Source organism: Dendropsophus ebraccatus, chromosome 11, assembly GCF_027789765.1.
Source record: "Dendropsophus ebraccatus isolate aDenEbr1 chromosome 11, aDenEbr1.pat, whole genome shotgun sequence".
Taxonomy (NCBI): domain Eukaryota; kingdom Metazoa; phylum Chordata; class Amphibia; order Anura; family Hylidae; genus Dendropsophus; species Dendropsophus ebraccatus.
Window position 1 is genome coordinate 98,013,465 of NC_091464.1, and position 25,409 is coordinate 98,038,873.

Below are 25,409 nucleotides of genomic sequence, written 5' to 3' on the forward strand. Positions count from 1 at the left end.
TGTTCCCTTATAGCTCGGTGTCTCCCTTCACTCTGGGCTCTTGATAGTTTTGTGCAGCTTGTCTGTTCAGCTAGATCCAGCCTTTTGTCATATTGTTTGTATCCCTTCTTTCCTGATCCATTTGCTTCTTTCTTGCCTTTCTTTGTCTTTTGGTTCAGTGTTCCTCGCGTAGTCCTCAGTGTTCCTTGCTTAGTCCTCAGTAGGGATGGTCCAAACCCGCCGAGGTTCGGATGAACTCGAACGCTCGGCATCGGATTCCCGCCGTCTGCCCGCTCCCTGCAGCGGGCGGGTACAGCGGGAGGACCGCCTGGAAAACTGGGATACAGTCTATAGCTATGGCTGTATCCCAGTTTTCCAGGGGGTCTTCCCGCTGGATCCGCCCACTGCATGGAGCCGGCAGACAGCGGGAATCATTACCGAGGGTTCGGGTTCGTACAAACCTGAACCGAACTTGGTTCGGACAATCCCTAGTCCTCAGTGTTCCTTGCCTTGTCCTCAAGTTTCTTTTTTACTGTCTCTGGTTTCTGTTTCACCGTTTACCCTGTTGCTCCTAGTGATTTGTTCTTGTATCTCCTTAGCATCTGGATTAGGTTATTTTTACCTTTGGATTTCGTGACCTTGACCTTGCTTGTGGATTCTGACTCTGTTAACTAGGCTACCAGGGACATGACTGGGGGGGTTAACTAGGCTAACAGGGACATGACTGGGGGGGTTAACTAGGCTAACAGGGACATGACTGGGGGGGTTAACTAGGCTACCAGGGACATGACTGAGGGGGGGGGGGGTTAACTAGGCTATAAGGGACAGGCACTGGAGGTTAACTACAATAGCAGGGGCACTAGGGGAACAATACTTCGCCTTGCCCCAGGTGCTGCAAACACGCTACTAACTGCCACGCATGGTATGTGGCCCTCGAATGATTTTATTAATGCCCGACCGGCCCATGGAAAAGGTTCCCCACCCCTGATTTAAAAGAAAAAGCAAACCGATTACTCTTAGTATTCTTCCTGCGCTGAGTAGCCCTAGTGAGTAAGATATTCCTGTCCATACCTTTTGCTTTCTGTAGGGCTTTATTCAGATCCTCCTCTGGATATCCTCTATTATCCTGTGCCTGCCGCATGTAGGATTCCTCGGAGCTATTGAGGAATTGACCGTACGGCGCTTCAGTGTGATAGCTGTTATAGTGCAGTAGCATATTTGATGCTGTCAGCTTCCTACAATCTTCAGTGGAGATCTTACCCTCGTTCTTTACCACTAAGGCGTCAAGGAATTCAAGCTTATCTGGTTCAATCTCAAATATAACGAGCATGTTCATCTTATTTACTGAATTCAAATATGTCACAAAGTCATTAAATTCATCTTTAGAACCTGACCAAATAATAAAGACATCGTCCACAAAATGAACGTAATACCAGATAAACTTAACAAAAGAGTTTTGGGCCAAATAAACATATCGCATCTCAAAAACTGCTAGATAGAGATTGGCTACACTGCAAGCTACCGGAGTGCCTATGGCAACTCCAGAGACCTCTCGTATCCCCTTGCCATTGTCTTTTTTCCCCCTCTTTCTTCCCCTTCTCGTCTTGCACCTAAAGAGTTTTGTGTGCCACCATCAGGCGGTGCACTGGGCGAGGGTAATGGCACTGAGGAGGGATCCGGTCTCGTCACTGAGTCCGACAGACTTGAGTCCGAATTAGAGATGAGCGAACCGGGTTCAGGTTCGAGTCGATCCGAACCCGAGCGATTGGCATTTGATTAGCTGGGGCTGCTGATAGCTGGGGCTGTTGGATAAAGCTCTAAGGTTGTCTGGAAAACATGGATACAGCCAATGACTATATCCATGTTTCCCACACAGCCTTAGGGCTTTATCCAACTTCAGCAGCCACCGCTAATCAAATGCCGACCGATCGGTTTCGGATGGACTCCAGCTGCTCCAGGTTCGCTCATCTCTAGTCCGAATCTGTGGTCCAGTGGTCACTATTCACACGATTTTTATTCCTGATTTTTTTCTGTCTCTTCTTACTGGGATTTCCTTTTTTCCCAAAACCTTATCCATGTCGTAGTCCACCTTCTCTCGCAGGAATTTGTCTCTTTTGTTCTTTTGTAATCTAAAATTGTGGCGAAGGATAAGAAAGAGGGTGAGATACGCGCACACATTAGTCCAGTAGGATTTAGTGCTCCTGATTTAAACACAGCAGAGGAAAGAGAAAGCGGAGTTATTTGGGCAGAATTAGCAGGTGATGACAGAAATCTGCATACTATAACGTTGGATGATGCTAATTTTTCTAATGAGGTTCAGTCTACTTTTTCCCCTCCCCCTACTCCTGGTGGTAATCTGGAGCTATTACAGAATAAAGTTATGGAAGACATCAGGGCTTTGACTTATCCATCTAATCCCCACAGTCTCACACACGATGAGTGGAAGGCGTTACAAAACCTAAAACCCTGACAATATCATTGTAAAGGGGGCGGATAAGAGTGGGGGGATAGCCCTGATGTCCAGGGAGTATTATATTTCTGAGGCATATAGACAGTTACAAAACACCACCAACTATCAGAAGTTAAAGGCAGATCCCACAAGCAAAATCATGTCTAGATTACGGACGTTTTTGAGAACACAGGTGGAGAAGGGCATCAGAGGATACGGCTCGTAAGTTACTTCTCCCTGTGTGTAAACCTCCCTGCTGGTATTTCTTGCCAAAACCGCATAAAAGGCTGTGCAATCCCCCAGGTCGCCCAATCGTGTCGGGCATTGGCTCGGTGCTGGAACCTCTCTCACAGTATGTGGATTGGTTGCTTAACCCGCTCCTTCCAATGTACCTTCTTTGGTTAAGGACACAAACAAATTTTTGGTCGGCCTGGGGGATTGCACATGCGTTGAAGATCTATATTTACGTCTATTGATGTGGAATCTTTGTATACGCGTATCCCACAGGATCTAGCAATAGAGAGTATTAGATTTTTGCTACAGAATGCTGAAAAAGATGAGGACTACATTCAGTTCATTACAGAAGCCCTATCTTTGTCCAACAATGCTTTGCAATTTCATTTTGCTTTTTCTTTTAAATTGTCTCCCATGGCTAAACAAATCAGGAAGATTGTATCTAAGTACTGGTATTTGCTAGAAAACGATAATGCTTTAGCTCCATGGACTGAAAACAAACCATTTGTTACGTTCAGGCCTAGCGTTAGCATTAGAGGGGTTATCCAGTGTGGGGGCACTTTTTTGGGGGGGACCAGGGAGGAGGTGGCTGAAATAAAAGATGTCCACTCACCTCCCTGGTTCCAGTGGCGGATTCTCCGAGCCACGAATCCACAGAATCTGCCAGACAGACATATTAGTCTCCTCACTCTGGCACCATCCTCATCTCTCTACACACTGCACATCTGTACTGTCCCCTTTACACCCTCATTTAGTGGGTAGCCCTGACTCTATGTGACCCCCTAATAATATATGCCCCACTCTGTGTATTCCCTCTCCCCCTATGTTGCCCCCCCAAATAGATGGCCCCCTCTCCCCCCACCCTCCCTTATAGATGGCCCCCTCTACCCCCTCCCTTATAGATGGCCTCCTCTCCCCCCTCCTTATAGATGCCCCCCTCCCCCCCTTATAGATGGCCCCCACTCCCCCCTCCCTTATAGATGGCCCCCCTCCCTTATAGATGGCCCCCACTCCCCCCTCCCTTATAGATGGCCCCCACTCCCCCCTCCCTTATAAATGGCCCCCCTCCCTTATAGATGGCCCCCACTCCCCCCTCCCTTATAGATGGCCCCCCTCCCCCCCTCCCTTATAGATGGCCCCCACTCCCCCCCCCCTCCCTTATAGATGGCCCCCACTCCCCCCCACCCTCATAGATGGCCCCCACTCCCCCCCACCCTCATAGATGGCCCCCTCTTTCCCCCCACCCTCATAGATGGCCCCCTCTTTCCCCCCACCCTCATAGAGGCCCCCCTCTTTCCCCCCACCCTCATAGATGGCCCCCTCTTTCCCCCCACCCTCATAGAGGCCCCCCTCTTTCCCCCCACCCTCATAGATGCCCCCCTCTTTCCCCCCACCCTCATAGATGCCCCCTCTCCCCCCCCCCCCCCCCCCGTGCAGGCTGATAAAAAAAAAAAAACTTAACTCACCTGACAACGCGCTCCCATGTTGATCCTCTATCCTCCTGGTCTGTCCCCGGCTGCGCGCGCATCCCAGAGCTCCCTGGGCGCCGGAACCGGAAGTCAGGGCCCAAGGCGCGCAGGGAGCTCAGGGATGCGCGCACTGCCGGGGATAAGACGCGACACCCCCGGCAGCCGCGCAGCAGCCGGGGGAAGATGGAGCCAGATTCTTGTGACCGCAAGCAAAACAATGCTTGCGGTCACAAGAGTGATTGATTGGGAGGGCCCCTCAGGGCCTCCCTTCATGGCGGGCCCGGTCGCGACCGCGGTAGCTATGCCACTGACCACAGGACAGTTTTATAGCTTCTTTATTAAAATTTAGCAAAATCCTATAGTAAGACACAGTAGTGAGGGACGAAGGTAGAGAATGATGAAATATTGTACCAATAGAGGCATGAGGTGTGTGGGGTGGAGTAATACAGAGGTTATATAAGATTATAAGAGCTATAAGAAGGATCTCAGTGACAGCCGGGGGATGGGCACCGGGTGATGGGTGCTAGATGATGGGTGCCAGGTAATGGGCGCTGGGTGATGGGCGCCGGGTGAGAAGTCACTGATCATGGTCATCGGGATCCATAGGTGCGGCCATCTCATCCTCTGCCCCAACTAAAGGAGTCTGTGATGTATCGTCTGCTCTCCTGTGTCCAGGTCTTAAAGAGTGAGGAGATTTTCTCTAGTACAGAGGGATCTGGGGAGATCAAACACAGTTATATACTGTACCTGAAAGCAAAGATCATTGAGCCCTCCACCTCACGGATCTCCTCCGACCCTTATCTACCTACAGTGTTGGCCAAAAGTATTGGCCCCCCTGCAATTCTGTCAGATAATACACAATCTCTTCCAGAAAATGATTGCAATCACAGATACTTTGGTAAAAATATCTCTTTATTTAATTTGTCTTCAATGGAAAATCACAAAAAGAATTGTCAGAAAGCCAAATTGGATATAATTCCACATCAAGCATAAAAAAGGAGGTGGGCAAAAATATTGGCACCCTTGGAGAAACCCTGTGCTGCTTCTGTAATGTGTGTAATTCCCAGCAGCTGTTACCTCCCTGCGGCACAGGTGGCGGCAATAACTAATCACATTCGCTGCCAGTGTCCTCCACCTCTGTCCTGTGGGACCACATGGAGCATGGAGAAAAGAGAGAAGACCAAAGAACTGGCTGAGGACGTGTGAGGAAGCAGGAGCAATCTCCAGGCTACAAGTCCATCTCCAAAGAGCTGAATGTTCCTGCGTCTACCGAGCGCAGTCTCATCAATGAAAGATTGTGCGGATGGCGGCTAAAGACCCTCGACTAACATCCAAACAAGTCCTAGCTGCCCTGCAGTCCGAGGGTCCAACAGTGTCACCCATATTATCAGTCACCCTCTGAATGAGAAGGGACTCTATGGTAGGAGACCCAGGAAGACCTCCCCACTTCTGACCCAGAGACAGAAAAAAGCCATGATGGAGTTTGCCAAAACTTACCTGAGAAAGCCAAAAACTTTTTGGAAGAATGTTCTCTGGTCAGATGAGACAAAAGTAGAGCATTCTGGGAAAAGGCATCAACATAGAGTTTACAGGAAGAAAAGAGGCCTTCAAAGAAAAGAAGACTGTCAGACATGGCGGAGGTTCCCTGATGGTTTGGGGTTGCTTTGCTGCCTCTGGCACTGGACTGCATGACCATGTGCGTGGCATTATGAAGCCTGAAGACTACCAACACATTGTGCGGCATAATGTAGGGCCCAGTGTGAGAAAACTGGGTCTCCCTCAGAGGTCAGGGGTCTCCTTCAGAGGTCAGGGGTCTCCCTCAGAGGTCAGGGGTCTCCCTCAGAGGTCAGGGGTCTCCCTCAGAGGTCAGGGGTCTCCCAGCAGGGCAATGACCCAAAACACACTTCAAAAAGCCCTACAAAATGGTGGTGAGAGAAAGCACTAGAGACTTCTAAAGTGACAGCAATGAGTCGAGACCTGAATCCCATAGAACACCTGTGGAGAGATCTCACAATGGCCGCTTGGAGAAGGCGCCCTTCAAATCTCAGGGACCGCGAGCAATTTGCCAAAGAAGAACAGTGTAAGATGCAGAGCATTGTAAGAAACTCATTGCTGGTTACCGGAAGCCGCTGTTCCCAGTTATTTTGTCTAAAGGTTGTGCTACCAAGTGTTAGTCTGAGGGCGCCAATACTTCTGTCCGGCCCATTTTTCAATGATTTGACTTTTTTTTTTTTCATTTTCTTTTGTGTTTTTTCATTGCAAGCAACATAAATGAAGATATTATTACCAAAGCATCTGTGATTGCAATCATTTTCTGGGAGAAATTCAGTATTACCTGACAGAATTGCAAAGGTGCCAATACTTTTGGCCAGCACTGTCGATCTGTGATGGGATCCAGTGATCTCCTCTGATCCTCATCCTCTCCTATATTTATGATGAGATCCAGTGATCTCCTCTGATCCTCATCCACCTATATCAGTGATTGGATCCAATAGGTAAATTCCACAACAGCACAAACCAAAAACGTAGAATGGGGCGGGTGCCCGTCTCACCACTCCGGCCCAGGGGCAGCAGCAAATCCAAAAGAACGATGAGAGACAGCACTTCCAAAGCAATAAGTGGGATTTATTGACACACCAGTGCGCGACGTTTCGGCTGTATTAGCCTTTCTCAAGCAGTGATACCGCTTGAGAATCACTGCTTGACTGCTTGAGTATAACTGCTTGAGAAAGGCTAATACAGCCGAAACGTCGCGCACTGGTGTGTCAATAAATCCCACTTATTGCTTTGGAAGTGCTGTCTCTCATCGTTCTTTTAGTGATTGGATCCAGTTATCTCCTTTGACCCTCATCCACTTATATCAGTGATGGGATGCAGTGATCTCATCTGATCCTCATCCTCTTAAATCTGTGATGAGAACCAGTGATCTCCTCTAATTCTCATCCTCTTATATCTGTGATGTGATCCAGTGATCTCCTCTGATCCTCATCCTCTTTTATATATGTGATGGGATCCAGTAATCTCCTCTGATCCTCATCCTCCTATATCAGTGATGGGAACCAGTGATCTCCTCTGATCCTCATCCTCTTATATCTGTGATGGGAACCAGTGATCTCCTGTGATCCTCATCCTCTTATATCTGTGGTGGGAACCAGTGATCTCCTCTTATGCTCATCCTCCTATATCTATGATGGGAACCAGTGATCTCCTCTGATCCTCATCCTCTCCTATATCTATGATGGGATCCAGTGATCTCCTCTCATCCTCTCCTATATCTATGATGGGATCCAGTGATCTCCTCTCATCCTCTCTTATATCTATGATGGGATCTAGTGATCTCATCTGATCCTCATCCTCATCCTCATCCTCTCCTATATCAGTGATGGGATCCAGTGATCTCATCTGATCCTCATCCTCTCCTATATCAGTGATGGGATCCAGTGATCTCCTCTAAACCTCATCCTCCTATATCTATGATGGGAACCAGTGATCTCCTCTGATCCTCATCCTCTCCTATATCTATGATGGGATCCAGTGATCTCCTCTCATCCTCTCCTATATCTATGATAGGATCTAGTGATCTCCTCTCATCCTCTCCTATATCAGTGATGGGATTCAGTGATCTCCTCTGATCCTCATCCTCTCCTATACAGTGATTTTATTCTGGGATTTTGATGTCAGCACATAGACCTACACATGTTCTGATCCCTCTTCTCCCCTTGCCTGTCATTATGACCGCTCCTCACCGGCTCCGCACTCACCGGACACCTGGAGTCTGAAGACCTCGGTTGATCTCTTGCCCCTGACCACACTCTCGGCCCGGTATTGTCCACTGTCCGCTGGGGTCACCCTCTGCAGGATCAATGTCCCCTGCTCTAGATCAGCGACAATCCGGTCCTCCAAGCTGTAGATATGTGGTGGCCTCCCCTCCTCCAGGTCCACAATCTTACTCTTATCCCTGTACCAGCTGATCTCTGAGGGACGATCACTGACATCAGCGCTAAACGTCACATCGCTGCCAGTGACTGCCGTAATCTGCTCCTCACCTGTAACAAGAAACGAGAGGATCAGTGATCTCCAGATTACATGTTGTAAATACTTACATTACTGATCCTGAGTTACATCCTGTATAACTTTTATTTAAAAATATAAAACACTAGAAAATGTACCCGGCACTGCCCGGGTATAAAGTGTCAGTGTGTTAATTAGATTTGTTCTAAGGTGCCCAGGAGGCCAAGCTAAAGGTATTGTTTCATCTGAGTTATCATCAGTGGAATTAGTGTATACCTGTAGTGCATAGTTGGAGGGGTTCTGTATACCCACAATGTATAGTTTTTAGGGGTCTCGCATATCTGTAGTGCATAGTTGGGGGGTCTGTATACCTATAGTGTATAGTTGGGGGGGGGTCCTGTATACCTGTAGTGTGCATTTGGGAGGGGCTGTATACCTGTAGTGTATAGTTGAGGGAGGTCCTGTATACCTGCAGTGTACAGTTGGTGAAGGTCCTGTATACCTGTACTGTATAGTTCGGGGGTTCTGTATACCTGTAGTATATAGTTGGTGCTGTATACCTGTAATGTATAGTTGGTGGAGGTCTTGTATACCTGTAGTTTATAGTTTGAGGGTCCTGGATACCTGTAGTGTATAATTGGTGGAGGTCTTGTATACCTGTAGTATATAGTTCAGGGGTCCTGTATACCTGTAGTATATAGTTTGAGGGTCCTGTATAACTATAGTATAGAGTTGGTGGAGGTCCTGTATACCTGTAGTGTATAGTTTGGGATCCTATATACCTGTAGTATATTTGGGGTCCTGTATACCTGAAGTATATAGTTGGTGGAGGTCCTGTATACCTGTAGTATATAGTTTTGGGGTCCTGTATACCTGTAGTGTAAAGTTTGGGGTCCTGTATACCTGTAGTATATAGTTTTGTGGAGGTCCCGTGCACCTGTAGTGTATAGTTTTGGGGTCCTGTATACCTGTAGTGTCCTGTATACCTGCAGGGTTGTATTTACCCATATGGCAGTATTATTCAGTCAGTGTGTCAGTATTGGTCATGTCTGGTATGGCGGTGTTATCCAGTCACAGTATGGTGGTATTGGTCAAGTCTGGCGGTGTTATCCAGTCACGGTATGGTGGTATTGGTCAGGTCTGGTATGACAGTGTTATCCAGTCACAGTATGGCGGTATTGGTCAGGTCTGATATGATGGTGTTATCCAGTCACTGTATGGCGGTATTGTTCAGGTCTGGTATGACAGTGTTATCCAGTCACAGTATGGCGGTATTGGTCAGGTCTGGTGTGGCAGTGTTATCCAGTCACAGTATGGTGGTATTGGTCAGGTCTGGTGTGGCGGTATTACCCAGTCACAGTATGGCGGTATTGGGCAGGTCTGGTGTGGCAGTGTTATCCAGTCACAGTATGGTGGTATTGGTCAGGTCTGGTGTGGCGGTATTACCCAGTCACAGTTTGGTATACCTGTTGTGCCCTGTATATACATGTACTGTATAGATGGAGTAGGGGTCCTGTATACATGTACTGTATAGATGGAGTAGGGGGTCCTGTATACATGTACTGTATAGATGGAGTAGGGGGTCCTGTATATACATGTACTGTATAGATGGAGTAGGATTTCCTGTATATACATGTACTGTATAGATGGAGTAGGGGGTCCTGTATATACATGTACAGTATAGATGGAGTAGGGGCTCCTGTATATACATGTACTGTATAGATGGAGTAGGGGGTCTTGTATACATGTACTGTATAGATGGAGTAGGGGGCCCTGTATACATGTACTGTATAGATGGAGTAGGGGGTCCTGTATATACATGTACTGTATAGATGTAGTAGGGGGTCCTGTATATACATGTAGTGTATAGATGGAGTAGGGGGCCCTGTATATACATGTACTGTATAGATGGAGTAGGGGGTCCTGTATATACATGTATTGTATAGATGGAGTAGAGGGTCCTGTATATACATGTACTGTATAGATGGAGTAGGGGCCCTGTATACATGTACTGTATAGATGGAGTAGGGGGTCCTGTATACATGTACTGTATAGATGGAGTAGGGGGTCTACCAGTTATTACTGTGGATGTTGTGAGGCAGCTTCCCTAGCAACCATTGCTCCCTGTGAAAATGAAAGCAGTAATCCTATTGGTTGCTAAGGCTCCAACTGCCGTGTCTGCTGCAGCTAATTATATCACCTGTGTGTGCAGTGAGGAGATTTTCCCATTCATCTCTATGGGCGCCTCTTTTTCCCCTCCCCCTCCCCTCCTGTACATCTGGCAGGGACGGGACCTTCGCAATAACCTTCCCGGGCACCCAATGTATCTGTGGGCCAAATTTGGGGTCAAACGGTTCAGGCGTTTGGAAGTCTATAGAGGACAGACAGACAGACTTTCATTTTTATGATATAGATAACAACAAACCAACAATATAAATAACACAACTGTACAATATATACAAGTCCATAAAAGTCCATAAACATATTGGCTGGTCCAGCCTCACACTCACCAAACGCACCGCTGTATTATCCCCCACACGTGCAAACTAGATTTTGCCCAAAACACCACAATAATAACACTTTTAAAATTCATAACTTAACCAACAATAACCAACATAACTATACTTAACACTAACCCCCTGGTCCGGTTGCATTCCACAAAAATAAATGTACAAATAAATAAATAAATGAATATATACACAGATCCCTACACCAAACACCAAAACATTTTTATAATTTTTTCTCCCCTCACCTTCACGACAGCACCACAGGAGTTAACTCATGCCCTAGGGACAGGAAAAGCACAAACACCAGAGGTTAAAAGCCCCTTCCCACTAGCACCAGTGCTTTTCCTGTCCCTGTAGGGCAGGCACGAGAGGTGGGGGATCCATGGAGAACATGAGAAGATCCCCCTGTTTGAAGACTTATTTTTCCCTTAAGGCCCTATTCCACGGAACGATTATCGTTCATAAACTTGCTCCAACGACCGTTCGTTAACGATCTCTAGACAATTTTTTTAGCAACGATAACACATAATACATGTGTAACGATTATTTTGCGGTCGTTACATGGACGTTTAAAATGTTCGCCGGGGTGATCATGACCATACGACACACCTACTTTTTTTTAAACCTTTTTACAAACGACTAAAAGATTTCTAATTTTACGAACCGAATTATCTTTCAAAGACCAACGATTTTTTTCGACATGCTGAAAAACAATTTTGAACAACTCACCAATAATTTTGCAGTCGTTGGAGCGAGTTTATGAACGATAATCATTCCATGGAATAGGGCCTTTACCATCAGGGATCGATTAGGGTTTAACCTCCTTCCGTCCCAGGGAGGCTGGCTGATCTTCGGATATGGGGTAAGGGATGGCCCGCTGGTTCTCCTTGCACCATCCCTTTTGTGGCGGGGGCATGCACAGAGTTTTCCGTTGCTGCAAGCTATGGACCTCTCCTTTGTACGTGTGCATCCCAGGACTGGTCATGCTGTGGCAGGCGCTGCGGCCTAGTGGTTGGGCGTTTGCAGCCTACTTCCAGCCGCAATGTACGGGCGTTCAGTGGAGGTGGGGCCTAGTCTTTCAGCGGTGCCTCCAGTGGGGGGGGGGGGGGGGGGGGCATGCTGACGCCTGGTGCCGGAAGAGACAGAACTTCCAGTCTTCCGAGGACCCCGGGCAGCAAGTTTGGAAAATCTGCAGAGTTGTGTGTCATCCGTCTTGTGAGGTCCGATCCACTGCATGAGAAATCCTGCTGCAGGCTAGCCTCCCCTGCTGCTGCCGGTTGTAAGTGTGCCAACTAAGGTCTGCTACACTTCTGCTAAAGTCTGCTACACTGCATTCTGATGAAGGGAGAAGCTACTCCCGAAACGCGTAATTGCTTATTTTATGTACATTTTTACTGATTTTATCCAATAAATCAGCCATTTTATGTTTTATACTCTACTCGTTGTGAAGGAATTTTTGGCAGCGCCAGGATACCTACCCAGGTACTTTTTTCTTCTCTCTACTGCATGAAACCACGGGTCCCGACACTGGGAGAGTCCCGTTTCCTGGATCCTTTGGCCGGCAGCCATCATCCGACGCTACAAGTTACCCCATAGTGGGGTGATACGCACAAAGCCCAAGGGCCTAAAAGGTGAGAGTCCACCTATACTTTTAATTCACACATTTTCATGTAACAGGATTACACGAGGCGCCATCCTCCCGGCTCCTTTTTTTCCCTCTTGTCTTATTATGTATGTGTCTTGTGACTTGGAACCCCGCCTGTATTGGATGTTACATATTTCATATGAATGAGTAGTACCGCCCCATATTCTGTCTATAAAATGTGATTACCATAATACAACTTGGGCCATTATTATCCAGGCTTATAATCATGATACAATGTCTTATCTGTGTCCGTGATTTATAAGTGACGAGTTGGTAATACTGCAGGTTACAGCTCTAGATACATTTAAAAACATCCATCCTGGGTATTTGACTTTTCTCCATAGAGTCGGGTCAACATCTAAATTTAGACTTATCAAGTACTGACTCTCCTGTACCCTATACCTTGCAGGGTGATATATTTACTCTGTGTGGGCACCAGCGTGCTGTCTTCACCTTGGTGTTTAGGACTGTGATATATATATTTTTATATTTATATATGTTTGTATATAAGGTTTTGCTCCTAGCTTTATGTTTGTGAGAAGCAGCTACTCCTGTTAGCAGATTTATTTGTTACTATGCGGCCTCCCTCCTTCATTAAGAAGAACATATGCCCTGCCTGTTTAATGTCATCATTATACCAGGGCGGTAGCTAGGGGGAGGCAGGGGGGGCAGCTGCCCCGGGCGCCGAGACCAGGGGGGCCCCATCACAGGGAGCAGAGAGAGAAGGATCACAGTGGATGAGGCAGCCTGGAAGCCCCTGCCCTCTGTCAGTGTGAGGAGGCAGGGGACGATTTTTGCTTGATCAGCAGAGGTATTTCCCATACTGTTCAGGGAAGAAGAAGAGCGCTGCACCTCACACCTATGGCTGACACTAGTGCCTCTCGGCTGCATAAAAAACATCAGAATTTTGTGTATGAATTGATCAAGCCACACTGCCCCTACACTAAGTCCACACTGTGTCGGTCAGTGGCCACCACCCCTGCAGGCGTGCATGAGCAGGGAACGGGGGCCGTGGAACGGCCCTGCAACCCCCATGCCACAGGACCAGACCCAAAAATGCCCCCCAAAAAACTCCCAGCCAGCACCGCCGGCGGAGGAAGCTGCCCCCAAACAGCACAAGTCTGGATAAGGTATTGCGCTCACCATTGCTACTGCAGATAGAATGGGACAAACAGGAGGGATAAAACCATGTGCACTCAGGTGTCTCCTGCTAATTGCGGTCATGTGGGTCTCACCAGGAGGAGTGCAATACACAGAGAAAAGAGAGAAACAAAATGCGGTTCAGGGAAGAAAAAGGCGCTGCACCTCACACCTATGGCTGATACTAGTAACTCTCGGCTGCATAAAAAACATTTCCCATACTGTACTGTCTCCTGGCTGCTGATTAGCTATAATTTGCGAGAAATCGCTGCGTTTTTACCGCAAATTAGGACTAAACAGCAGCCAGGAAACAGTACAGGAAAGAGATGGTGAAGGACCTTGACATGTGACTATGATGTCACCGCAGGTCCTGTATGTACACTGCACTGTGGAGGAGGAAGATACAGGTGTGTGGGAAGGGGAGGACAATCAGGCGTGCATAGTGTGGGGAGGGGTGTGAGGGGTGCCCAGTCTGGAGTGGGGAGGGGGGTACAGGGTGACACTTGTCTGGGATGGGGGGGGGCACACATAAGAGAGTTGGGGTCCAATGTCTATTTAGGGGTCTGGTCTGGTTGTACATTATTCAATACTTAAAGGGAACCAATCACCCAGAAAATCAATGTAAAGACAAGGATATGTGCTGATAGATCACCCAGCACACTTCCCAAATATGCCCCTGTAACCTCTGTGCCCCCCTCAATTAGACAGTAATCTTACTTTGTTCAGGTCACGCGCTGTATGTAAATTTTTGCTAACTAGTCCTGGTGGGCGTATGTAGTCCTGGTGGGCGTATGTAGTCACGGTCCGGGGGCGTATCTAGTCACGGTCCGGGGGCGTATGTAGTCACGGTCTGGGGCTGTAATCACGCCCAGAGGGGCGTGATTCGGAGGCTTGCGGTCCAGTGACTTCATCCGGCGGCTTGCGTTCCGCGTCGCGGCCGCGCTGACGTGTTCGGGAACCCGCGCATGCGCAGTACGTCAGCGTCGTCTCCCGCCGTACTGCGCATGCGCGGGTTCCCGAACACGTCAGCGCGGCCGCGACGCGGAACGCAAGCCGCCGGATGACGTCACTGGACCGCAAGCCTCCGAATCACGCCCCTCTGGGCGTGATTACAGCCCCGGACCGTGACTAGATACGCCCCCGGACCGTGACTACATACGCCCACCAGGACTACATACGCCCACCAGGACTACTTAGCAAAAATTTACATACAGCGCGTGACCTGAACAAAGTAAGATTACTGTCTAATTGAGGGGGGCACAGAGGTTACAGGGGCATATTTGGGAAGTGTGCTGGGTGATCTATCAGCACATATCCTTGTCTTTACATTGATTTTCTGGGTGATTGGTTCCCTTTAACCCCTAATTACTGCCCTTTCAGAATATATATCACATTTATATAAACCTTACCTACTATCTGCAGGGGTAATGAACCTTGGTTCTCCAGCTGTTGCAGAACTATGACTCCCATCATGTCTGGACAGCCAAAGTTTTAGCTTTGACTGTCCATGTATGATGGGAGTTGTAGTTTTGCAACAGCTGGAGAGCCAAGGTTCCCTACGCCAATCTATAAAGTACCTGTATCTGTAATTTTTCTAAATTATTTCTATTTTGAATTTGGTGATGGAATACCTTACTGGAGGTGACGGGATACCTTACTGGAGGTGACGGGATACCTTACTGGAGGTAACGGGATACCTTACTGGATGTGACGGAATACCTTACTGGAGGTGACGGGACACCTTACTGGAGGTGACGGGATACCTTACTGGAGGTGACGGGATACCTTACTGGAGGTGAGGGAATACCTTACTGGAGGTGACGGGATACCTTACTGGAGGTGACGGGATACCTTACTGGAGGTGAGGGAATACCTTACTGGAGGTGAGGGAATACCTTACTGGAGGTGAGGGAATACCTTACTGGAGGTGACGGGATACCTTACTGGAGGTGACGGAATACCTTACTGGAGGTGAGGGAATACCTTACTGGAGGTGAGGGAATACCTTACTGGAGGTGAGGGAATACCTTACTGGAGGTGAGGGGAATACCTTACTGGAGGTGACGGAATACCTTACTGGAGGTGACGGGATACCTTACTGGAGGTGAGGGAATACCTTACTGGAGGTATTACTGCTGTTGTCTTCGCTGCTGAGTGGAGTTGATGGAACCTCCGGAAATCCTAGGTTGTATAGAACTCGAATATTCACGAACCTGCCGCATTAGATTGCTGATGCCTTCCCGGTCCGTGGGGAAGGAGGAGACTGCCTGGGTACCAACAGAAATTCCTATTACCTAGGCTGAATCCCGGAATTCCTGTCGGTACCCGGGCACTCTCCTCTTTCCCCACGGACCGGTAAGGCATCAGCAATCTAATGCGCCAGGTTTGTGAATGTTCGAGTTCAATTGAACCTAGGATTTCCCGAAGTTCGATCAACTCTACTGCTGAGCGTACCTGTGCATTAGGAGAGGGCAACATAGGATCACATTACACTGGGTGTCACACTGGAGATAGATCAGGAAGCTTCGTTTCTAATTCACAGACAGCAGGGAGCGGAGACAACGGCACCTCCTCAGGTACAGACAGCAGGGAGCGGAGACAACATCCCCTCCACAGGTACAGACAGCAGGGAGCGGAGACCACTGCGCCTCCTCAGGTACAGACAGCAGGGAGCGGAGACAACGGCGCCTCCTCAGGTACAGACAGCAGGGAGCGGAGACAACGGCACCTCCTCAGGTACAGACAGCAGGGAGCGGAGACAACGGCGCCTCCTCAGGTACAGACAGCAGGGAGCGGAGACAACATCCCCTCCACAGGTACAGACAGCAGGGAGCGGAGACCACTGCGCCTCCTCAGGTACAGACAGCAGGGAGCGGAGGCAACAGCGCCTCCTCAGGTACAGACAGCAGGGAGCGGAGACAACGTCCCCTCCACAGGTACAGACAGCAGGGAGCGGAGACCACTGCGCCTCCTCAGGTACAGACAGCAGGGAGCGGAGGCCACGGCATCTCCACAGGTACAGACAGCAGGGAGCGGAGACAACGGCGCCTCCTTAGGTACAGACAGCAGGGAGCGGAGAAAACGGCGCCTCCGTTAAGGTACTTAGGGACCAAATTTCAAATGGGAACATTCCAGGTACACAGTAAATATGACATTATGTATCCCATATTGTGAACACCACACTAGTGCTGCCAGTAGAGATGACCGAATCGTTAATCTACACTTCATAAAGGATACAAACACACTTGGCGTATCCGCAGCGAGACTCACTGCGGATCCCGGCCCTATACTTTCAATGGCAGACAAACTCGCAGCAGGGATGTACATCGGCTGCCGTAGACTATACATTACTGGTGTAGCAGGCCAGATTAACCCCCGCCCAGATTATACCCGGGTATAAAATAGCCTAGGCCAGAATATACCCGGGGTATAAAATGGCCTAGGCCAGAATATTCCCCGGGGTATAAAATAGCCTAGCACAGGGTATAACCTGGGGTGTAAAATAGCCTAGGCCAAACTATACCCCTCCAGGCCAGAATATACCCCGGGGCATAAAGTAGCCTAGGCCAGAGTATACCTTGGGGTATAAAATAGCCTAGGCCAAACTACCCCTCAAGGCCAGAATATACCTCGGGGTATAAAATAGCCTAGGCCAAACTCTACCCGGTGTGTAACATAGCCAAGACCAGAGTACACCCATCCAGGCCAGAATATATCCATCTAATGTCGAACCAGGCCACAGTATACCCCGGGGATAAACTATATACCTGGGGGTCTAAAACATCCTAGGCCATGCTATATCTCTCCGGGCCATAATATTATTACTTCACTGGTTTTCTCACCCCTGATAGAACACAGTATACACCAGGGCATATATTTCTACATCCAGGGGTGTAATATAGCCTAGGCCATACTATAAACCTGGGGACAGTCTAGCCCAGGCCACAATATACCCTGCCAGACTATATCCCTCCAAGTTATCATGTCACTGGTTTTCTCAGTTCTGGTCCAGGCCACAGTATACAGGAGGGGATATATTCTATACCGGGGGATGTAACATAGCCCAGGCCACAGTATACAGGAGGGGATATATTCTATACCTGGGGATGTAACATAGCCCAGGCCACAGTATACAGGAGGGGATATATTCTATACCGGGGGATGTAACATAGCCCAGGCCACAGTATACAGGAGGGATATATACTATACCAGGGGATGTAACATAGCCCAGGCCACAGTATACAGGAGGGATATATACTATACCAGGGGATGTAACATAGCCCAGGCTACAGTATACAGGAGGGGATATATTCTATACCGGGGGGTGTAACATAGCCTAGGCTACAGTATACAGGAGGGGATATATTCTATACCAGGGGTGTAACATAGCCCAGGCCACAGTATACAGGAGGGATATATTCTATACCGGGGGGGTGTAACATAGCCCAGGCCACAGTATACAGGAGGGGATATATACTATACCGGGGGATGTAACATAGCCCAGGCCACAGTATACAGGAGGGGATATATTCTATACCAGGGGTGTAACATAGCCCAGGCCACAGTATACAGGAGGGATATATTCTATACCGGGGGTGTAACATAGCCTAGGCTACAGTATACAGGAGGGGATATATTCTATACCAGGGGTGTAACATAGCCCAGGCCACAGTATACAGGAGGGGATATATTCTATACCGGGGGGTGTAACATAGCCTAGGCTACAGTATACAGGAGGGGATATATTCTATACCAGGGGTGTAACATAGCCCAGGCCACAGTATACAGGAGGGGATATATTCTATACCGGGGGGTGTAACATAGCCTAGGCTACAGTATACAGGAGGGATATATACTATACCAGGGATGTAACATAGCCCAGGCCACAGTATACAGGAGGGGATATATACTATACCGGGGGGTGTAACATAGCCCAGGCCACAGTATACAGGAGGGGATATATACTATACCGGGGGGTGTAACATAGCCCAGGCCACAGTATACAGGAGGGATATATACTATACCTGGGGGATGTAACATAGCCCAGGCCACAGTATACAGGAGGGGATATATTCTATACCGGGGGGTGTAACATAGCCCAGGCCACAGTATACAGGAGGGATATATTCTATACCAGGGGGTGTAATATAGCCCAGGCCACAGTATACAGGAGGGGATATATTCTATACCGGGGGTGTAACATAGCCCAGGCCACAGTATACAGGAGGGGATATATACTATACCAGGGGGTGTAACATAGCCCAGGCCACAGTATACAGGAGGGGATATATTCTATACCGGGGGTGTAACATAGCCCAGGCCACAGTATACAGGAGGGGATATATTCTATACCGGGGGGTGTAACATAGCCCAGGCCACAGTATACAGGAGGGGATATATTCTATACCGGGGGGTGTAACATAGCCCAGGCTACAGTATACAGGAGGGGATATATACTATACCAGGGGGGTGTAACATAGCCCAGGCCACAGTATACAGGAGGGATATATTCTATACCAGGGGATGTAACATAGCCCAGGCCACAGTATACAGGAGGGGATATATTCTATACCAGGGGGTGTAACATAGCCTAGGCCACAGTATACAGGAGGGGATATATTCTATACCGGGGGGTGTAACATAGCCCAGGCCACAGTATACCACAGGGGATATATTCTATATCGGGGGGTGTAACATAGCCCAGGCCAGAATATATCCCTCCAGGTCATAATGTTATCACTTCACTTTTTTTTTCACTTTATCTCTAATTTGTTGAAAAGTGTGCAGATTTTTTATTTTTTTTTATCATACTCGGACACACAGCTGCTTCCTCTTGTTGAGAAATACATTACAGTGCTTACATTGAGCTGACAGTAGGTGGCGCTGTCCCATCAGCTTACATCGAGCTGACAGTAGGTGGCGCTGTCCCATCAGCTTACATGGAGCTGACAGTAGATGGCGCTGTCCCATCAGCTTACATGGAGCTGACAGTAGGTGGCGCTGTCCCATCAGCTTACATAGAGCTGACAGTAGGTGGCGCTGTCCTATCACTGCATCATCTGCCCTATTTAAGCAGGAGGAGGTTTTTATGGGCTGTGCAAAATTTTATGGTTGTTGCGCAAAAATCATCATTAGACGCAAGTGCCTGGATACATCTTGCAAAATTTATTGCACAATTTTTTTTGCAGTCTGTTTTTTGCAGTCCGTTTTTTTTCACCCCTTTTGGCAACAAAAAAAAAAATGGATTGAAAAACGGATCAAAACGTGTCTTTTTTTAGTGTACACAAAAATGCGGTAAACCACAGTATTTGTATACGCTAAAAAAAAGATGCATTTTTATCCATTTTTTATTATTGAATGGAAAAACTGATGAATGGAAAAACTGATCAAAATGGAGGCACACAAACACTTCCTTTTTTTCTCATCCATTTTGCAAAAAACTAATGGGAAAAAAAAATGGACTGCAATAACACAGTGTGAACCCAGTCTAAAACAGCTTGGCTACAAAGCTATGCTAGGGGAGGATTTTGTGCAAAAAAATTAAAATTTGCACTTGACAAATCTAATGAAAACTAGTTAATAGAACAACCCCCTCCCCCCGCATACATTGAAAAAAGGTGCAGGCAATGAAAACTGCTGTAAAATAGCACAAAACCCTTAATAAATCTGGGACAGGTATTTATGAAGTGCACAAAATCTCCTTATCTGCCATAAAAAACCCCATAATGATAAATGTCCCCTATGGCCCCATTCACACTGAGCAAGAATGGCGGAATTCCGCGGCGTAGCGCTCTGAATCGGAATCCCGCCGTGCTCAGTGTGCTGCTTTGAGTGAAGGAGAGGGCGCACGCTCCTCCGCTACCGCCGCTCTCTGCTCAAAGAAATTACATGTCAGGACAATGACAGGAGGAAGCGGACACACGCACGCCCTCTCCTTCACTCACAGTGAGACACTGAGCACGCCGGGAATTCCGACGTTCTTGCTGAGTGTGAACGGGGCCATAGGGGGAGGAAACCAGTCAGATTCCACCTTTCATTCCTCACAGACTGAAAGGTGAATTGGTTGCTAGGGGCAACTGAGAGAGTTTTACTTTACACCATGTTTGATAAATCTCCTCCCATTTCTGATAAATCTCCTCCCATGTCTGATAAATCTCCTCCCATGTTTGATAAATCTCCTCCCATGTCTGATAAATCTCCTCCCATGTTTGATAAATCTCCTCCCATGTTTGATAAATCTCCTCCCATGTTTGATAAATCTCCTCCCATGTTTGATAAATCTCCTCCCATGTCTGATAAGTCTCCTCCCATGTTTGATAAGTCTCCTCCCATGTTTGATAAATCTCCTCCCATGTTTGATAAGTCTCCTCCTATGTGATTAGATGTGTAAGATTTCCATCAGCAGCTTCTCACCTAACTCAGCAGACAAAGCCGAATCCCCAATAACATGTTGAAGAATAAAGTATTTCTTGTGTCTATCACTCAATGCTGCTGATTTCATGGGGGTATAAAATGGCCTGAGGGGGTATGAATTGGCCTAGGCCGAAATATACCCCGGGGTGTAATCTAGCCTAGGCCATTTTAACCCCAGGTATAGTCTGGGCTGGGGGTATATACTCTGGCCTGTTACACCGGTTTGAGAGACCAATGAGAGGGAGGATGGTTGTACCTGGGGGGTGGGAGAAGATCTTACATCTCCCCTTTTGTTATTCTTTTTACTACCCCGCCTGTACTCCACCCATCTGCCACTATCCTTATCTGCACTTTCACCATGGGAGGACAGTGAGGAGATGGCAACTTCTTCTTTCTGAATCCTCCAAATCTCATCCAGATCACTGTGCCTCAGTTACCCAAGACTCCTGAGACTCCCCCATTTCCCTCTCTCTTTGGCACTTATTCAGATGCCTCAGTTGGGCTGGCGTCTTTCGCTTACTTTTCTTTCCTGGTTCTTTTACTCCTTCACCTCTGTCCTGGCCCGGCTGTTGGGAGAGACCACGCAGTTTCCCTACCCCTTTCCTCTCGGAAGGCTGTAAGGCCATGCCTCTCTATCAAGAAAGACAGATCAACCTCCCTACCCTCTACATTGACTGTTCTCTCCCCTCTCTTTAAGGCCTGCAGGACACGTCGATGCAAGTCACCATCCCCAGGGCCCGAGGACGAGGAAGGCACCCCACTTCCCCCAGCAGCGACATTTGCATAGCTGCGTACAGGTGGTGCAGCCGCTGGGGGTGCAACTGGACCAGGCCCTATGCTCCCACCACTAGTCTGTGCCCCTTCACCACCCTCCTCCACATAATCCATACCCACACCAATACCACATGTCACACTGCCCCGACCACCCTCCAAAGCCCAAGACATATTCCTCCCCACATTCACTCCTGCCTTCCCCCCAACATTAATTCCCCCATTCACACAGGACAGGCCACCGGCCTCTTATGAAAGGACCGAACATCCTACCTAGACTGTTTAGAGGCAGCCCCTGCCCTATTTCTGCTGGTACCCTCTGCCTCATCAGTACTAGAGTCCTCAGCTCGATCTGGTCCAGCAATACCAATACAAAGGAATACTGCTCCAAAGGAATAGCAGTGCCAGCGCCAAGAGCCACTGGAGCTCCCGCAGCTTACTCCGGCACACAGCTGCCCCCCCACTCCTGTTAGGGAGAGAGCTAATTCACCATCGCCTTTAACACTACTGCCCGCCACAGGACCACCTCTCCTGCCACTGCCCGCCCCTGGGCCACCTCTCCTGCCACTGCCCGCCCCTGGGCCACCTCTCCTGCCACTGCCCGCCCCTGGGCCAATAGAACTGTCTGACCTTACGGCCAGTACCTCACCTGCTCCACAGAACTCAGGCGGGGCTGAGATATGGGGTTCACACAGTGAGCTGACCCTGAGGCCAATCCGGGGGGCACAGGGAGGGGGCAATATCCAAATTTTACCTGCTCCTGAAGCTTGGTGGTCTTTACCTTTGATGCTTAGAAGCAGTGTCCATTAATGCTTTTACAGCACATACCTCCTCCTGAAGCTTGTACAGGTGGTTCCTGGTGTCCTCATACCCACGGAGGCTCTCAGTGATCCGGAGGCCATAGCAGAGCCCAGTCTCCTGAAGCTTGTACAGGAGGTTCCTGGTGTCCTCATACCCACGGAGGCTCTCAGCGATCCGGAGGCCATAGCAGAGCCCAGTCTCCTGAAGCTTGTACAGGAGGTTCCTGGTGTCCTCATACCCACGGAGGCTCTCAGCGATCCGGAGGCCATAGCAGAGCCCAGTCTCCTGAAGCTTGTACAGGAGGTTCCTGGTGTCCTCATACCCACGGAGGCTCTCAGCGGAGGCCATAGCTGGGCCCAGTCTCCTGAAGCTTGTACAGGTGGTTCCTGGTGTCCTCATACCCATGGAGGCTTTCAGTGATGTGGAGGCTAAAGCCAGGCCCAGTTTCCTGAAGCTTATACAGGTAGTTCCTGGTGTCCTCATACCCACGGAGGCTCTCAGTGATCCAGAGGCCATGGCTGGCCCAGTCTCCTCAAGCTTGTACAGGTGGTTCCTGGTGTCCTAATACACATGGAGGCTCTCAGTGATCTAGAGGCCATAGCTGGGCCCTGTCTCCTGAAGCCTGTACAAGTGGTTCCTGGTGTCATCATACCCACGGAGGCTCTCAGCGATCCGGAGCCATAGCAGGGCCCAGTCTCCTGAAGCTTGTACAGGAGGTTCCTGGTGTCCTCATACCCACGGAGGCTCTCAGCGGAGGCCATAGCTGGGCCCAGTCTCCTGAAGCTTGTACAGGTGGTTCCTGGTGTCCTCATACCCATGGAGGCTCTCAATGATGTGGAGGCCAAAGCCAGGCCCAGTTTCCTGAAGCTTATACAGGTAGTTCCTGGCGTCCTCATACCCACGGAGGCTCTCAGTGATCCAGAGGCCATGGCTGGCCCAGTCTCCTCAAGCTTGTACAGGTGGTTCCTGGTGTCCTAATACACACAGAGGCTCTCAGTGATCTAGAGGCCATAGCTGGGCCCTGTCTCCTGAAGCTTGTACAAGTGGTTCCTGGTGTCATCATACCCACAGAGGCTCTCAGCGATCCGGAGGCCATAGCTCTGCCCAGTCTCCTGAGCCCGCTGCACTCGCCAATCTTCCTCCACACCTCCATGGGCAGGCAGCCTTGCTCCAGGAGGATTGTCACTGCACACACTGTCATGGCTTGGTACCACAGTCGCTGTAGTACTGCTGGCGCTTGTAGTTCCACAGCTGGCTGTAGCCAGCACCTCTGATGCTGCTCCTGATGGTATTCCATCTGCTTTTGGTCGCTGGATTCCTCTGCCCCCTCGAACATGGTTCGGGGGATAGGAGTTGGGGCTCTCCTTGGCTCGCTCATACCTGGGCCTGCACCCCCCTCCTGGGGAGAAGGAGATGCACCCCAAAGACAACAAAGACCAGGCTCCTGCCAAATGCACAGAGCACACCAAACAATCCTCAAAGCAACAGGAAGAAGTTCCCTCTAGTGGCCAGACTCCAAAGCTGCACTCACTATTCTGCTGGTGAGGTCACTATGTACATACAATGCTGATCCTGTACTGATCCTGAGTTACATTCTGTAATTCTTTTATTAGAAAATTATAAAAATTAATCTCGCCATAACTTAAACATATCAGTAAATTACAGAATTAAATGACATATTATTAATCATAATTAACCATTATTACAGTATAAAAGCAAAACAAAATCACCATTAAATTTTTGCCACCAAGCCAGCCCAGCATTAATAGTAACTATTCATACATAAAAAAAAAAAAGTCAATCCAGACAATTTAAGCCATAAAACGTAAACTACAAAGCCATCCTCGGCTGTAATCATAAATAAAGAGAAGCCGTCCTGGCTAGAGAAAGACTAAAAAACAAAACTCCCAAACCTGGGTTAAAAGTAAATAAACAAAACTATACATATATACACACATATATACATAGAACACACAACTCTATCTACTACCCATGTGCCCCACCACCTACCCCTAGACCCCAGTGTGAGCTCAGTTCATAGAGTCAAAGTTCATTCCATTTTTAACATCAGCTTCATTCAGCCCCCACCTTCCCACAGACCCCCCCATATCCCCCTCTCAACCTATTCTGTATCCCCTCATATATACAATATATACAATGACTATAATGTCAATAAAGTTCATATGACTTATTCAGCCATAACCTTGCCAACACTTATCACATAACATATGTAAACATAAACATAGCACACCATAACAACATAACAACAATACACAATTATAATAAGGCCCAAGTTCGGTAGCCTGTAAGCCCTTTATACCTACTGCTGACCAGAAGAACAAAACAAAAAGCTAAAGTGGCATGCACCAGCCCTCCACCGGGATCGGAGGATGGCAGACCGGGTACTAGAAATTTATAAACTATCCCTTACTATCTTACCCTGCTCTCCCCCTACCTAAGTTTAAACTGACCCTACACACTTTCCCTACCACTGTCCCTACCTACTCTCTCCCTAACCAGAATTATGGCACCTCACCCAGTGGGCTCAGTACCTAGGGCACAGCAAAAGAAAAACCTCTCCACAGGAGAGAAGCCCTACTTGTACCCAGCCTGCCATACTCCAAAGACCTGATCTTCCCGAGGTCACCAGTGATGTTCCTACAGACCTCCACCTCGGAGAGGACTCTACGCTGTGTAGATACTAGACACCGTGCGTTTCACGTGTGGTACCTAACCACTAAGCTGACTAGAAATAACGTGCAGCGATCTCGGCCACCCAGGTTCCTGAATGCCCCATAAGCCCACTCCGAATAGGTGAGACTGACCAACTGACTCCAACCTATGGAGGTGCCCACCCTGGTGTAAACCCTTATATTGAAGGGACAATGAAGCAGGAAATGATCCATGTTTTCCAGCGTATTACCACACTCCTCACGGGGACACCCCTGATAATCGGAGCTCCTGCACTTCAAGTTATCCCTTACATATAG

The 25,409-nt window shown here is 48.5% G+C and overlaps 1 protein-coding gene across 3 annotated transcripts in view; it reads right to left on the reverse strand.

The window, feature by feature from the left end:
- Positions 1 to 4,450: 4,450 nt before the first annotated feature.
- Positions 4,451 to 25,409, reverse strand: part of LOC138767578 (neural cell adhesion molecule 1-like) — a 176,758-nt gene continuing 155,799 nt past the window's right edge. For all 3 annotated transcript variants that reach the window (XM_069945173.1, XM_069945174.1, XM_069945172.1), the window contains 2 exons: positions 7,893 to 8,177; positions 4,451 to 4,846 (listed from right to left, as the gene is read on the reverse strand). In XM_069945173.1, coding sequence (XP_069801274.1) covers positions 4,749 to 4,846; positions 7,893 to 8,177 — 383 coding nt within the window. In that variant the 3' untranslated portion in view covers positions 4,451 to 4,748. The remainder of the gene's footprint in view (positions 4,847 to 7,892; positions 8,178 to 25,409) is intronic.